The sequence below is a fragment of the Argiope bruennichi genome, chromosome 3 (assembly GCF_947563725.1).
Source record: "Argiope bruennichi chromosome 3, qqArgBrue1.1, whole genome shotgun sequence".
Classification (NCBI taxonomy): Eukaryota; Metazoa; Arthropoda; class Arachnida; order Araneae; family Araneidae; genus Argiope; species Argiope bruennichi.
In genome coordinates, this window is record NC_079153.1 from 135209915 (window position 1) to 135223846 (window position 13932).

Sequence of the window (13932 nt, forward strand, 5' to 3'; positions counted from 1 at the left end):
ATGAATGTACTACACGCACACTATTTTCAGGGCGTTAGATTAATACTAATACATTTATATTTAAGTTAATAAATTACTAATATATTTATAATATATAAATATTGCATTAGAACAAGAACTTCAAATAAACAAGCTATTAATTAAATTTTATATACATTTCTGAAACTTAATGAGTGATCAAAATTAGAATCACTATCATTCGAATATTCACTGAATAATTCAACTTACAAGTCAAATTAGACACAGAATTTCATTATCTTCTTTCACTTTTATGATTGCTTTTTTAATTATCATTGTTAATTAAGCATTGCCTAAAAGTAGAACATACATTAAAATACTCATTTCAATTCTTCTTATGATGGAAGTACTTTTGAAATTAAAGTATCTTTGATTAAAGATTTTGTTTCTAAATTATTCAGCAAGAGTGATTTATGTTTATGTGAAAATGAAACCCAGAAAGCAAATATCTATTAATATAAACGCGAATATATATCTTTCATCTGTTGGCGCTCTGCATAGCACAAATTTCAACTAAATTTGATGTAAATACATTTGGAAAGAGATCGAATATGCATTTTCATGTTTTTTATTTTTTTTTATTTTTGAAATTAAAAAAAAAAATTATCAAAAAATAATCAAAATCAAAGCATTTTTATATGAAAAAATTTCTACATTTATTTTTTAAATAAGAATAAATTTGATAATATTTAAAATTCCAATAAGTATTTTTTACTGATAGTTTATACCTATTGTTTTTACTGATCTTTATAAATTTTAAACAATATGTTTTACGAATACCCGTCACTGTTATAAGTAAAATAAATTCGTAGTTTTCACAATTCTTCAAAATTGCATTTCAAATATGAATATTTATATCAGAATAACGCTCACACTGTCTTAAAAATAAATTACCTTTTAACGATGTTGATTTTAAAATGTGATATTTTTCTCTGATTGAAAACAACTTTAAAAAATATAACTTATAATTATAAATTGCTATATTACTACTTGTAATAAAATGTTGCCCATTTTGTAGCAAAATTTCGTGTCATAATTTCAAATTAAAGTTTAAAACTTGTATTTACTCATATACGTTCCTTGCTATATTGTGATGAATCGGTGAGATCAGTCTTTTCATAAAGAATAATAATGGATTTTCATTCAACTGGTCTTTTAACTTTCATTATTCGAAATTAAATAAGATATTTTAATATAATTTAAATAATCGCCAAAGCCGTTTATCTTCAATATTTTTGGCATGATATTTATCGATTTTCTTAGTAATAGAATCGAAAAATAATGAAATGGTCTTCTCTAGGAATCATTTTGTTTCTTGATATTATTAAAAATATCTCTATATTTTGATGTTTGGCGTCCACAAAAAATTGTATTCGTATTTTCTAGAAACTCTTCCATGAGGAGCAAGTGATTTAAAGACACTATTATATACATCAAGGCTAACTCGCTCCCTATATACTCGTGTTATAAAATAAAGAGCATTCCATGGATAGATATGTATTTGCCTTTTACACAGTCAATTAAATCACGTGGTGCATTGGTAAAGCTGTCTGAATATTATAAGGACAAACAATGCTCAGTTAAACTAACTAAGCAACACTGCCAAATTTAATATTTTTTTAAAAAAACTGAGTCAGTATTCTTAAGATTTTGAAAGGGATTTACAACCATTTGTTGTTTGGGAAATCTGTTTACCTTTTACTAGTCATATAAATATAATATATCTGTCAATATTCTAATCAATTTACAAAAGTATTATCTAAACACTTAGAAATTTTCAATCTCATTTCATCTAGAAGTTTAAATTACTTTAGAAGTATAGTAGATAGAGCTTCCTAGATTCTTTAAATGTAATTTTATATAAAAAAAAATGTATATGTTATTTTCCAGCATTATTTGATTTATTTAATGTTTATTTTATGTTTTCTTCCCATTTTAACACAAAATATTTCAAGATGATCGTCTGCCTATAATTAATAATCTGATCTAATTTAAAGGAATAAAGAAATATAATTTAATAGAGTGTAGCTATTACAGTATAGGTTTTAAGAAGATCGCATGTTCTTCATAGTAAATGAAAATAAAGGATAAAATGACTCATTTAACCCTTTCTAGGGCCGTGGGAAGTATGCTTCCCACCAAATTTATCAATCGTGTGAATTTATGTAGGTTGGTATAAGTTCTGACAAATTTTTTTAGAAAGACTGAAACTTGGATGCTTTAGTTCTTAATCTCACTCAAAATGATATGTTTTGATTTGTTACTTAATTATTAATTAACCAAATTAATTAATTAATCAAATTAAATTTATCTAATAAGCTAAATGAATCCCTTTTCTTATTCTAATTTCAAGCTTAAAAATATTTTAACAGTATATGACTAGAAAAAAATGGCCCTTTAAAGTTTTAAGATTTTTAAAAAAAATCATTTCCGAACTTGTTTTGGATGAAGAAATTATTTGGATCATTTTAAAGTCTTTCTTTCTAAATTAAACGATATAGTAAAGATTCTGTTTTATCATTGCCTCTTTAATTTTTTCAGGGTTGATATGTTGTTAAAAACTTTGTTTATTACTTCTACGCAAATATTTCGTAATATTCCATAGAGCTTAAAGAGAAAGAAGTTCTATTTTAAATTGGCGTTAAGTTTAATAATGAGCGTTTACATGAAAATTAATTAGTGTTCTAAAATGTATATTTTTTAGTATTATTTTTTTCATTTCTAATTTTTTTAACTTTTAATGTTGCAGATTTGTCAGTATTAAATTCTTATGCTACAAAAAGAAAATGAATCAATCCACTAATATTAATATTATAGAATCTTGAAACATTTTTCTCATATTTACTACCAAGTGTAGCACTTAAGGTTTCGAAATTTAATAAAACTGTTCGATTAATTAATAATTAAGTTCCGATAGTATGTAACTAATATTTTGCCATCGAAAATCCTTAATTATAAATATTTTCAGAACTCTTAACACTTTAAGAGGATTATAAAAACTCGATTAGAAAATTTAATTCTAGCATATATGAAATAAATTAAGCTGAATAAAAATATATAATAAAATTTTAAGATTAGGTTAAATAAAAGATATTTTACCACCACATTTTAAGTGTTATTCTTGCGCGAGAGAATGAATTAAAAACGCTGAAAATAAAATCTTTATTTCATCTGAAGCTTTCGCAAAAATGAGCATTTATTTATTTTATAATAATCTTATTATATATGTATATTAATATTCATTTATATTCACAAAAAAAAATGGAAGTTTCCTTTCAAAGAAAAAGTCACGAATAGGTTCATTTTAATTATATTTTGTGCGAAAAAATGAATAAATTCTTAGATTTTTTTAAATTTTCAAACAAATTTTTGAAATTGCGATTACAGTCTAAATATGTTAGAATCAACTTAATCAGTTGGTAAAATATTTTTTTAAATTACTTTCATCTTTCCCATAGATTTTGTACGAAAATTTAAGGGAATGACTGAAGATTTGATTAAAGGAGAGCTCTCAAAGAATTAATTAAAATTTTAATGCTAAAGAATAGTTGTGATCTCTAAGACAATATTTTTCATACTCGTAGACATAAAACTTAAAGTAAAGTAAAAATTTAATTTACTTTGATACGAATTAAATCATCTACTAAGGCAAAGAAAGAATTCTTTCGTAAATAATAACTTGTTTCACGTTTATTTTTTTATAAAAAAATAATCATTTTTTAAAATTATTGAAGAAATTAAATGAAAGAAGATTTTAATTACTTTCCTTCTAAAACATGACTAACTTCATACATAGTAAAAATTATCGAAATATTTTGGAGGAAGTGAGAAATAGTGCTATTTTTTAACTTCTTACATTAATATTCCTTTTGATTTCCACTGAAATGAAATCATACAGCCATTTATTAATAGATACTTATAAAAAGAAATAATTTGCTATGCTTATGTCTTGTTAATCCAGAGAAGAAGATATATTTATAAAAAATATATTCATGGAAATGTAATTTCTTTGTTGTTTTTTTTTTGTAAATCTTTAAGCCAAAACAGTTTTCTTTATTTAAGAAACACAAATCCAAAAGGATTATTTTTCAATTAACAGCAACAGCATTAAATAATACTAAATATTTAAACAAAAAAGGATATGATTCATTTTATAAAAAATATAAATAATGATTTTTTTAATAAGATGTATAATTTATTTTATTAAATTAAAAGGATATGATTCATTTTATAAAAAATATAAATAATGATTTTTTTAATAAGATGTATAATTTATTTTATTAAATTAAATGCAAATTTTTTGATATTTAATGAACGGAATTAAATACATTTCAAATGCCTCATTAATATTAATTCTTTAGCTTCTAAGGTAGATATTCCTGTACAATAATTATATATTAGCCCGCCTTCGACGACCAACTTCATTCACTAGTATTTATTGCCTTAAATTTGATTTAATTAATTAATAATTTTGCACATTTTCTGTTTTATTTGACCATAAACATCTCAATGAAGTCAAATCATACTAACATAAAAATATACCTGTAAACTTTATCTCTTAAATACTTACGATCAAACGCTATGCAGCAATTTGTATTTTCATTTCTTATGAAAAAAGGACATTTGATTCCAGTATTTAATTCGAACTGTATAATTTACGTTCATTGCATAAACATATTAAACTTTGTATTAGAAATTAAATTAAAAAATTAAAGAATGGAAAAAAAATTAAAGAATGGAATACAGTAGGATGATTATTTTTTGTTACGGATAGTAAATACAATTACTGGACTTTGCCTAAATGTTCTTCTAAGTGCCAATGATACAAAATTTGTATAAAATTAAAATACAAAAGGATATTATCAATGAAAATGGAAATACAAATAGAAGTCCATTCGAAAGAATTTTACATTGTTATAAACATTCAGGACTGACTATTGGAAGATAAATTGTAAACTGTATGTAATTTTTTGAAACAATAAAAAGTGTTGCTGCTAATTAAGCATAAATTTTTTGTTTAAAATTCATCAGTATTAAAGTAAAATGTGTGCTATAATAGAGTTAATATTATTAGAATTTTTTAAATTAATTTTAAGACGGTATAAAATCCTTTTATTCAATAAAAGTTCCAAAAGTTACTGCTTAAGTATTTCTAAATTTGTTCCCTCTTATATTTTATTTAAATTCTGATTATAATTTTAAAATTGAATCACTTTAGAATGCGTATTCTCATAACCCAAAGGATTTTTTTGTCCTAAATACCGTAATTTTGAAATCAATGTGTATTCTAACATATTTATACTCAACTATTCAATCTCATTTATAGTATAGATTTATATTTCTGTTATCCAATTTCATGTATATTTTTCATATTTCTGTTACCTAATTTCATATTTTTCTTCTTTCAGGTTTAATATCACCAAGAGAAAAAAAATTTTTGGCATATAGAATCAAAAAATCGTATGTGGAAGAAGACTAATGTTTCCATGAATTAGTATGATAATCTTACTACCAATCATCTCTCTTGAAAATATCAAATGATTGATAAAGCTAATTCAGTTGAGTTGTGAAAGTCATGTACAAGTTTTAGCAGCAACTGCATTCCTTCAGATAACTGTAATTGAAACCTTTTAATCATGCCCTCAACGTTCCCACCAGACATGGAGTCCTATAATGACTGCAATGTAACCAACAACACCGATGATGGCATGGGCAATATATTTGTAATGCCATTTTGGCAACAACTTGTATTCAGCGCTATGTTCGGAATCATGATTTTCGTTGCCACAGGTGGGAACGCCATTGTCATGTGGATAGTCCTGGCTCACAAGAGGATGAGAAGTGTCACAAATTACTTTTTGGTAAACTTGAGCCTAGCAGACACGATGGTTGCCACACTGAACGTCATCTTCAATTTCGTTTATATGAAGGACGGTGATTGGCCCTTCGGCGATGCCTATTGCAAGATATCGAATTTCATCGCTATTGTTTCAGTCGCTGCATCAGTTTTCACCTTGGTGGCGATTTCCTTTGACAGGTAAGGTTTATTTTTTACTCAAAATGTATTAAGTATGAAAAAAAATTATTACAAATGCATTTTAAGTACGTATTTTTTGTTATAATAGAATTTAAAACTAAAGAAATTTCTCAGTGAACAAATCTGAACTACGAAATAGACAACATGCTTCCTTATCAGAAATGTCTAACTTTATCTGCTAAAGTTTTCTATTTCAACTTTATTATGTGAGTTGGAATTCTTTTCTATTTTAATAAAACAATTGGTTGAAATTTGTTTCTAATTTTTAAAAAATGCCATTGATTTGATTAATTAAAATTTTAAAAAAATACTGAATCAGGCGTGCATTATAAACTTTTTATTCATACCATCATTTTGTATAAATCTGATACATTAGAAAAGGATGTGTGTAAATTTAAAGAAAAATGTTTACTCAGTCCAAAGTCATTATCCATTTTTGAAAATGAAAAAAAGTTTTAAATACATATTAATAATATTTTTCAACCAATGCAGCCCAGTAATCTGGAAATATAGACTCATATTCCATTTGAAACATCAAGGTACTTTCAATTACTTTCTAAGTAAAAAATATTATTTTCATGTTTTTTTTCTTTTTTGCTTTTGTAAAAGATTCTTTCTTAAACAGCGATTATTATATTAAGCAAATTTGTTCACCAGAGAGTTGCAAATAAATCTATCTTGTAAAAACATACAAGAAAGGGCCAATATACGTATACATATTTTCTCTTATTATTTGTTGAGATTCTATATTATATATAGTATATTTTATACACTATATAAATTAGTAGGTATTCTATATACATTGTTTATTTATAATTTATTATGAACAGAAATATCAGTTAAAAGTTTATGAGATAAATATCCAGATGCTACAATTCCTATCCTAGCAATACTAGATAGAATCCTGTGCCCAGTCGTATTAGAGATTTGTAGTATTTAACTTAGAGCTTTACCATTTCTTTAGATGTCCAAGATGTTATATTTTCGTAGAAACAAGGATTTCATAATAACGGCAGAGGTACAAGACATTGTTTACTATCTTGGAATATATTTCTGTTAGGATTACTGTAGCGAAATGAATTGTTTGCAAAGCCATTTGTAGGAATTTTGTCAGTCTTAATAATATATAGAGAAAGCATGGCAAATAAAATGTTTGTTTAATTTCGTCACGTAAGCAGCTTCAAAAAAATGTAGAAATATGTGATCATCTACTAAGAAAATAAATAAAAAACATGGTATCGGAAAACATAAGCCTATTATTTTTCAGGGATTCTCAATAGCTAGAATAAAAAAAACCACAAATACAGGTTTTACTTTTTGCAGAAAAGAATATTTAAAAAAAAAGAATTTACTTTGTTGCTTTCATGATTTCTAAGAAAAAGATAAAATGAAATCAATAAAGTAAAAACTTTTCGTTGCGCTCTTTTTTATTCTCTAAAATAGACCGTGAAAGAAACTCAAAGTCTGCATCTGATTGTTCAGAGCAGGTTATCATAAGATTACTTCTCTTACAGAGATGCAAAGATATGGTAATAAGTTCGAGCATAAGATTAATAATAAGGTTTCGTAAAGTTTTCAGTGTATAAAATTCAGAAGGGTCTTAATATCTTCGTGCAACAAAATAATTTCAATAAATAATCGTTATGCAAATAGAAGACTTGTTCAAATTATTCAGAAAATTAAAAAATAGTGACATAATTTTATATCTTATTTAAAATATCTTTAGCTAATCGAATTTCTGGTTTATAAAAAAAATCTTTTACAAACAAATACGTTTGTATTCAAAAATAATATAACTCGTCCTCAAATTTTTGCTGTGCAACGAAAGTTCATAAATCTGTACGAATTTTACAGTGTGCATAGTGCAATATTTTTTTTTCTTTTTTATTTATTTTTTCAAATTTTTGAAAGCGCAATTAATTGTTGAAAGAAGATTAGTTCATTTTTATCGGTGGTAAAAACATATTAAGATACTTTACATGTTGGAAAATTTTTTAAAATCGCAACTTAATTAATGTACTTTGATTTTTAAGAAACGGAACTGAAATAACGTGAATTTAAAATTGCATAGCAATGGTTTATGAAAGTTAATGGAATAAATCATATTGATCGATTCGATATCGATAATCGTTACCTAATTAGAATATTCATACCGATAATTTTTTGGAGAAATTTAAAGAAATGTTCTAGCCTGCTCACTATACAGTGAAGTATCCATAACTCCATAACTGAAGTTTTTATTTATCTTTAAATAAAGTTCTACATAAAAAAAATTTACTTTTCAGTAAATCATAATTCAGCATAATTACTAGAAATAAAATAAATTCGTATAAAAAATATTTTTCTAAGGGGTGTCTTCATATTTAAAAGAATATTCAAAATTGCATGCCTTAAGTTTTACAATTTTTAATTTTCGTCTTTTGAAAACATAAATTTTCAAGTTATTATTTATTTCAAGTATCCACCACTTTATCCTTTCAATTAAATTTAATGTCAAAATGTCAAAGTAATAATTGGAAATTTTTGAATTTGAATTTTTTTTATTTATATTAGTTATTTGTTGGTTACATTTTTTTTTTATCTACATGCGTTTACATCGGCCATATCTCCATGTATTGAACCGCAAAAATGTTTTGAAATTTATTGAGAATAAGAAATACAATAATACTTTTTAAAAGCGCAATATCAGTGTTAAAAAGGACACATGCTTAAGGTTTAGAAGTAAAAGACATAGACGAATGTAAAAGAAAAGTTTATAAAAATTTTCTTTCTTTCTTAAATCTTCTTTAGTTTATATAAATTTTTAAAAAGTCTATAAATATTTTCAAACTGCAGTAAATAAGTTTCTATTTATATGCGTATGGTTTATTACTGAATTCTTTACATTGGAGAAGTTTTATGAGATTTCATTTCAAAAGTATTCAGATTTTTGAATAATTTATTTAGTAGTGTTATTATGTATGTTAGTTATTAGTTATTCTCTAAAAGAAATTCTTATATATGTAGCAAATCCAAAGACTAGAATCTAAAATCATTTTATTGTGTTGATGTCGATAAATTGCTAAATATTCAAAATCTACCTAATTTTTATGTTAAAAATCTTTATTTTTCTGTCTTTCAAAACATATTCGGAATAAGAAAATTTTGCAAGAGAAATGCTTTTTTATTGATTTATTATATTTTTGACAGCAGGCACTACTTTTGTTATACGTTTAGAAACATGAATATACAAAAATTAAATCCAAAGTTTACAATGTTTTACAATATTTCTTACTATCATGTGATGTATTCAGAACTTGAATTTTAGAATATATAAAAACTACAATTTTATCATATTGCATTATATCTAAAATGATTTTTCAGTAGCCTAACATTTTCAGAATTAGCTTCAAAAATTTATGTTTGTCAGTTACATTTTTTGACAACAATAACATACGAAATGATGAATATTTATATTGGTATGTAATTCGAGTATTTAAACAAAGAAGACTACTAATATAAGTTACCATATATTAAAAACTTTATCCTTATCACAAGCAGATTATGAAATTATATTTTTTGCTTATATTTTATAATCAAATATAGTTGAAAAGATTCAGTTCCTTATAATTTTAAAATTCTTTACTGTTTAAAAATGAAATGTGAGTTTCCATTAAAGTTTAAATAAATCTCAATTTAAAAAAACAGATGGTACAAGCATGTTTTTACTCTTGTAAGCTTAAATATTGTGAGATTGTTTAACACTCTTTTTTCCAAACTTTCTTACAAGCACGTATAATCTCAAATTTTTATCTAATGTGAACCTGGCTCATTACACAGTTATTGTTTGGTAGCATCAAGCTTTGAATCTCTGAGCTAAGATTTAAGTATTATGACACCAAAATAATTTTTTAAAGCAAAAAAAAAACAGATACAAAGTGAGATACAATTCCTGTAAAATGTAAAAAGTTATACATAAAGCGTATTAGTAAATTCTTTTAAGGACGCAAACCAAAAAATTAATTATAAAGTTACATCTCTTTAGAAACCTCTAAAATCTAAGTGAATGTGTCGAATAACTAAAATGTCTTTCAATTCATTTATAAATTTTCAAAATTTAATATTTTAACAAGGATATAGGTAAAATAGATTTTATGTTATAAAGAAATTTATTTCATTATTATTTAATATTATATAACTTTAAATTTTAATTTTCTAATAAAAGTTTGCAAAAATAGATTATATATTATATGTATTTAGTTTCTTGTCTAATCGCAAACTATTGAATCTTGAAATAATTGCCTAACTAACCAGGCTGAGGATATGCAATTATTTCAAGAGATTTTGGAGAATGCTTGGAATAATGAGGAGTAAGTGTATGCGTGGTTTAATGAGAGAGAACATTTGTTGTTCCAAGAGAAATAAAGTACTAAATTTAACCGTTCGTAACTATAATTCGGCAAATTTCTATTTCGAAACAAATTGAAAACAATGTTCTAATATAAGCAAAGAAATCAACACACTTATCTAGTTATCTCTTAACTGACATTATACAATAAATAGCATAAAACTTATTAAAATATCACTTATATGCTGAAAATATAATTATTTTCGAACTGAAATTTTATTAAACAGATCTCATCAATTTTAAATATTTTTGGAAAGGAAAACAATCCCATACATTCGAAAGCAATCTGCTTTTGATTAAAAAAGGATAAATTATTTTTTTTATTGTCTTTCCAAATATTCTGAGAAACCTTATGATCTTACCCTTCAAATATTGAATCATCATGTAGAAAATTAGTTAAATTTAATCTCACTCTATTTTTTTAAATAATTAATCTATATCAGCAAATGAGAAATTTTTAAGAGCAAACATGCAATTTGTAGGGGAAAACAACCTCTTTCTCGTTTTTCAAGTATATTCTACTCTCTAAAAAAGAATTTATTGCTCTGTTTTTCTAATCTAAAATTAGCGTATTTCAAAAAAATATGTAAATTTTAGACCAAACTCATTCTCCATTCATTCATGGCTATGACTTACTTTGACTATCACTGATATTTGGAAATTTAATTCATTTTGCTAATTGTTATTTTGGTTTTGAAACACTGGCTAAACAGATGGTTAATAATTTAGATTCTATTTAAAAATGATGCCCTTTTTTTATGATGTACAGATTCGTTCTTGGGAATTAAAATTTTTAAGAGGTGAAGCATTTAAAATTAAATAGTAATAGCAGTTTCCTCTTTTTTATTTATGTGCGGAAAATGGAATGTGAAATAATTCGATGAATGAATTCTTGCATATATAAGAAATTGATTTGAAGCAATATCTGCAAAAGTTTTTGATAATGAGACGAACCAAACAAAATCACAGAAGCGGTATTATTTTTATTTGAAATTCATTACTTGAATGTTAATAAATTTGTTATATAAAATTCGAAATTCTTTTATTCGTGCTAAAAATTTAAAATAATGATAATCTCAAGTACCTAAAATAGATTGCATTGAATTATGGTAAAATCAAATAATTAAGGCCATTATAAAACTTGATTTGTGATTAGACTAAGGTTAAATTAAATGAGTGCAAGCTTAACTAAAATTTAAGTTTAAATCTATGGCCTCACAGCCCTAATATTAATCGGCGAAACTAACAGTGACTGTTAATTTAAAGAATTAATCCAAATTAGTATCTTAGTGTAATGTACTTCGCTGTAAATGTTTGCTTACTGATGAGAAAAGAGTGCAAATGCCAGGTGGTAAAATAATAAGATAATTATAATTATACAGCTACGAATTAGGACCTCCTCAGACATAGAATACTTCCTTTTATTTTACTAAAAAAAAGAACCACAAAAATTGTCAGAAATATGCAATTCTACAAAAGAATACATAAAGAATATTGTAATATTTCAGATATAATAATGTTTATATTAGATATTTAACAAATTGCATCATTTTAGATTTGTGATAACTTTTAGTTTTAACTAATCGTCTTTGGTGACTAGCTGATTCGACTGATGTAATGATTACACTTAATTACAGTTAAATTATTTAGGTATAAATGCATATCCATGATGCAGCTAAATTATCAATTATTTAAGCTGGGTTACTTTAATTGTATTACATATGCTCTATTTTTTGTGTATGTGAACCTTTTTTATGGAGATCAGTCCTGTGCATACACAGAGCGATTAAAAGCGTAAATGTCCAGCTCATCAACCTTCTAAATTTCGAGATATTGTTAAATTCATTTTTTTTATTTGTCTTCTAAACTACACAGATATAAAACAAACTTTTTTATTATGCTTTCAACAATGTAATAAAATAGCGTGATCAAGTATTTAATGAAAAAAATGAAAATGATTTGAATTTCAGGGATTCTTCTAAATTGACATTTTTTTATTTTATTTATTTATTTATTTATTTTTTTGATTGGAGAAATTCAGAAAAAAAAAAGCACAACTATTTATTTTTAAATTTTCAAAAATGCTGAAATTCATTTTTATGTAAATGTAGTTTCGATTATTATTGAGTAAAAACACTTAAAGTAAGATTAATTCTTAATTAATAAAAATATTAATTATAAAATTTTAAAAACTGGGCTCTGCTGTGCATTTTATCACGTTCTATAATATACATGTGTCAAATTTAATTGCTATAAGTTATGTGATCAGGCATATAGAGTGACAACACACACAAAAGCACGCGTTCATCTACATTATTAATAGAGATTTATACCTTGTATGAGAATAAGAGGGAAAATAATTCTAATGATTTTTCATTTTAAATTAAATCTTAAATTTACCAAATCTCATATAAACATTTCCACATGAGTTACTGAAGTTATCTTTTTTTTCAGTTTTAAATGGCATTGATTTATATAATAATAAACTCGGTTTGTCAAATATTGATACATGGCAGAAAAAATTCATTTTTGAAAAACCAAGTTTATTATTATGCAATGCAAATGATATGAATTGAAAATTTCTCTTTTGAGAGATGAAAATCAAATATAATATCGCTTTCAAGCTAAAATGACATAAATGAGCAGAACAAAATGTTCAGCCAAGGCTGAGGAACAGCCCTAATGATGAAGGTTAAACTGAATGAGCAGTTAAGGTCAACAGCTGAGTGACATAACAATGCTTTATGAGGATGCTTTAACTCGCAAATGTGTTTCCCCGTCTCTTAAATTGCAGCCAATTCTTTAAATGGATGCAGCTTTCCTAAAAATGGATTGCATAACATTGTTACTGTAACATATAGATGCTCCCGAATAAAACGAATTTTTAAAAGAAAATTTTCAAAATGCTTTTAACAAACTACATTTCTCAGGTGAAATTTTCATAGCAATGTTGTTGTTCCATTTTTGTTTTGTAAAAAATATTTATTTACGGCTTTATATTAATTAAAATGTGTTCAATTAATTATAAATTTCAAAATGTTCAGATTTTATTAAATGTAACCTAGAATTATTTTTTCAGATTGTTTTTAAATATATATTCTAATTTTATGCAATATTTTATAATTTTATCATTTTAGAAAAAACTGTTTGCTTTTGAAAAAAATCTATCCATATTTGTTTTAAAAAAAACTATGAAAAATATTTCAGGAATGTAACTAAAATGGATTATTTTAAAAGACAACGGCATAACATTCATTTCATAATTTCATTATGAAACGGCATAATTTCATTTTGTGGAAACACCAAAAACAAGAAATCTATACAATATTTCAAAAACACAAAAGTATTACAAATGAGAATAAGAGTATCTAGAAACATCTTTTTTCAAAATATTGGTAATAACAATGCTAAAATATTAAAGAACAATTCATGATCTTATGCATCTAAATATTATAGCATTTATCTAGAATAGTATTTATTTATAGAATAG

General features: G+C 24.6%; 1 protein-coding gene across 1 annotated transcript in view; it reads left to right on the forward strand.

Moving 5' to 3' along the window:
• The window catches only part of LOC129963477 (tachykinin-like peptides receptor 99D), a 127226-nt gene that overhangs the window by 24830 nt on the left and 88464 nt on the right, over positions 1–13932 (forward strand). The window contains exon 2 of the mRNA XM_056077884.1: positions 5427–6055. Within this exon, the coding sequence (XP_055933859.1) occupies positions 5655–6055 (401 nt within the window). The 5' untranslated portion in view covers positions 5427–5654. The remainder of the gene's footprint in view (positions 1–5426; positions 6056–13932) is intronic.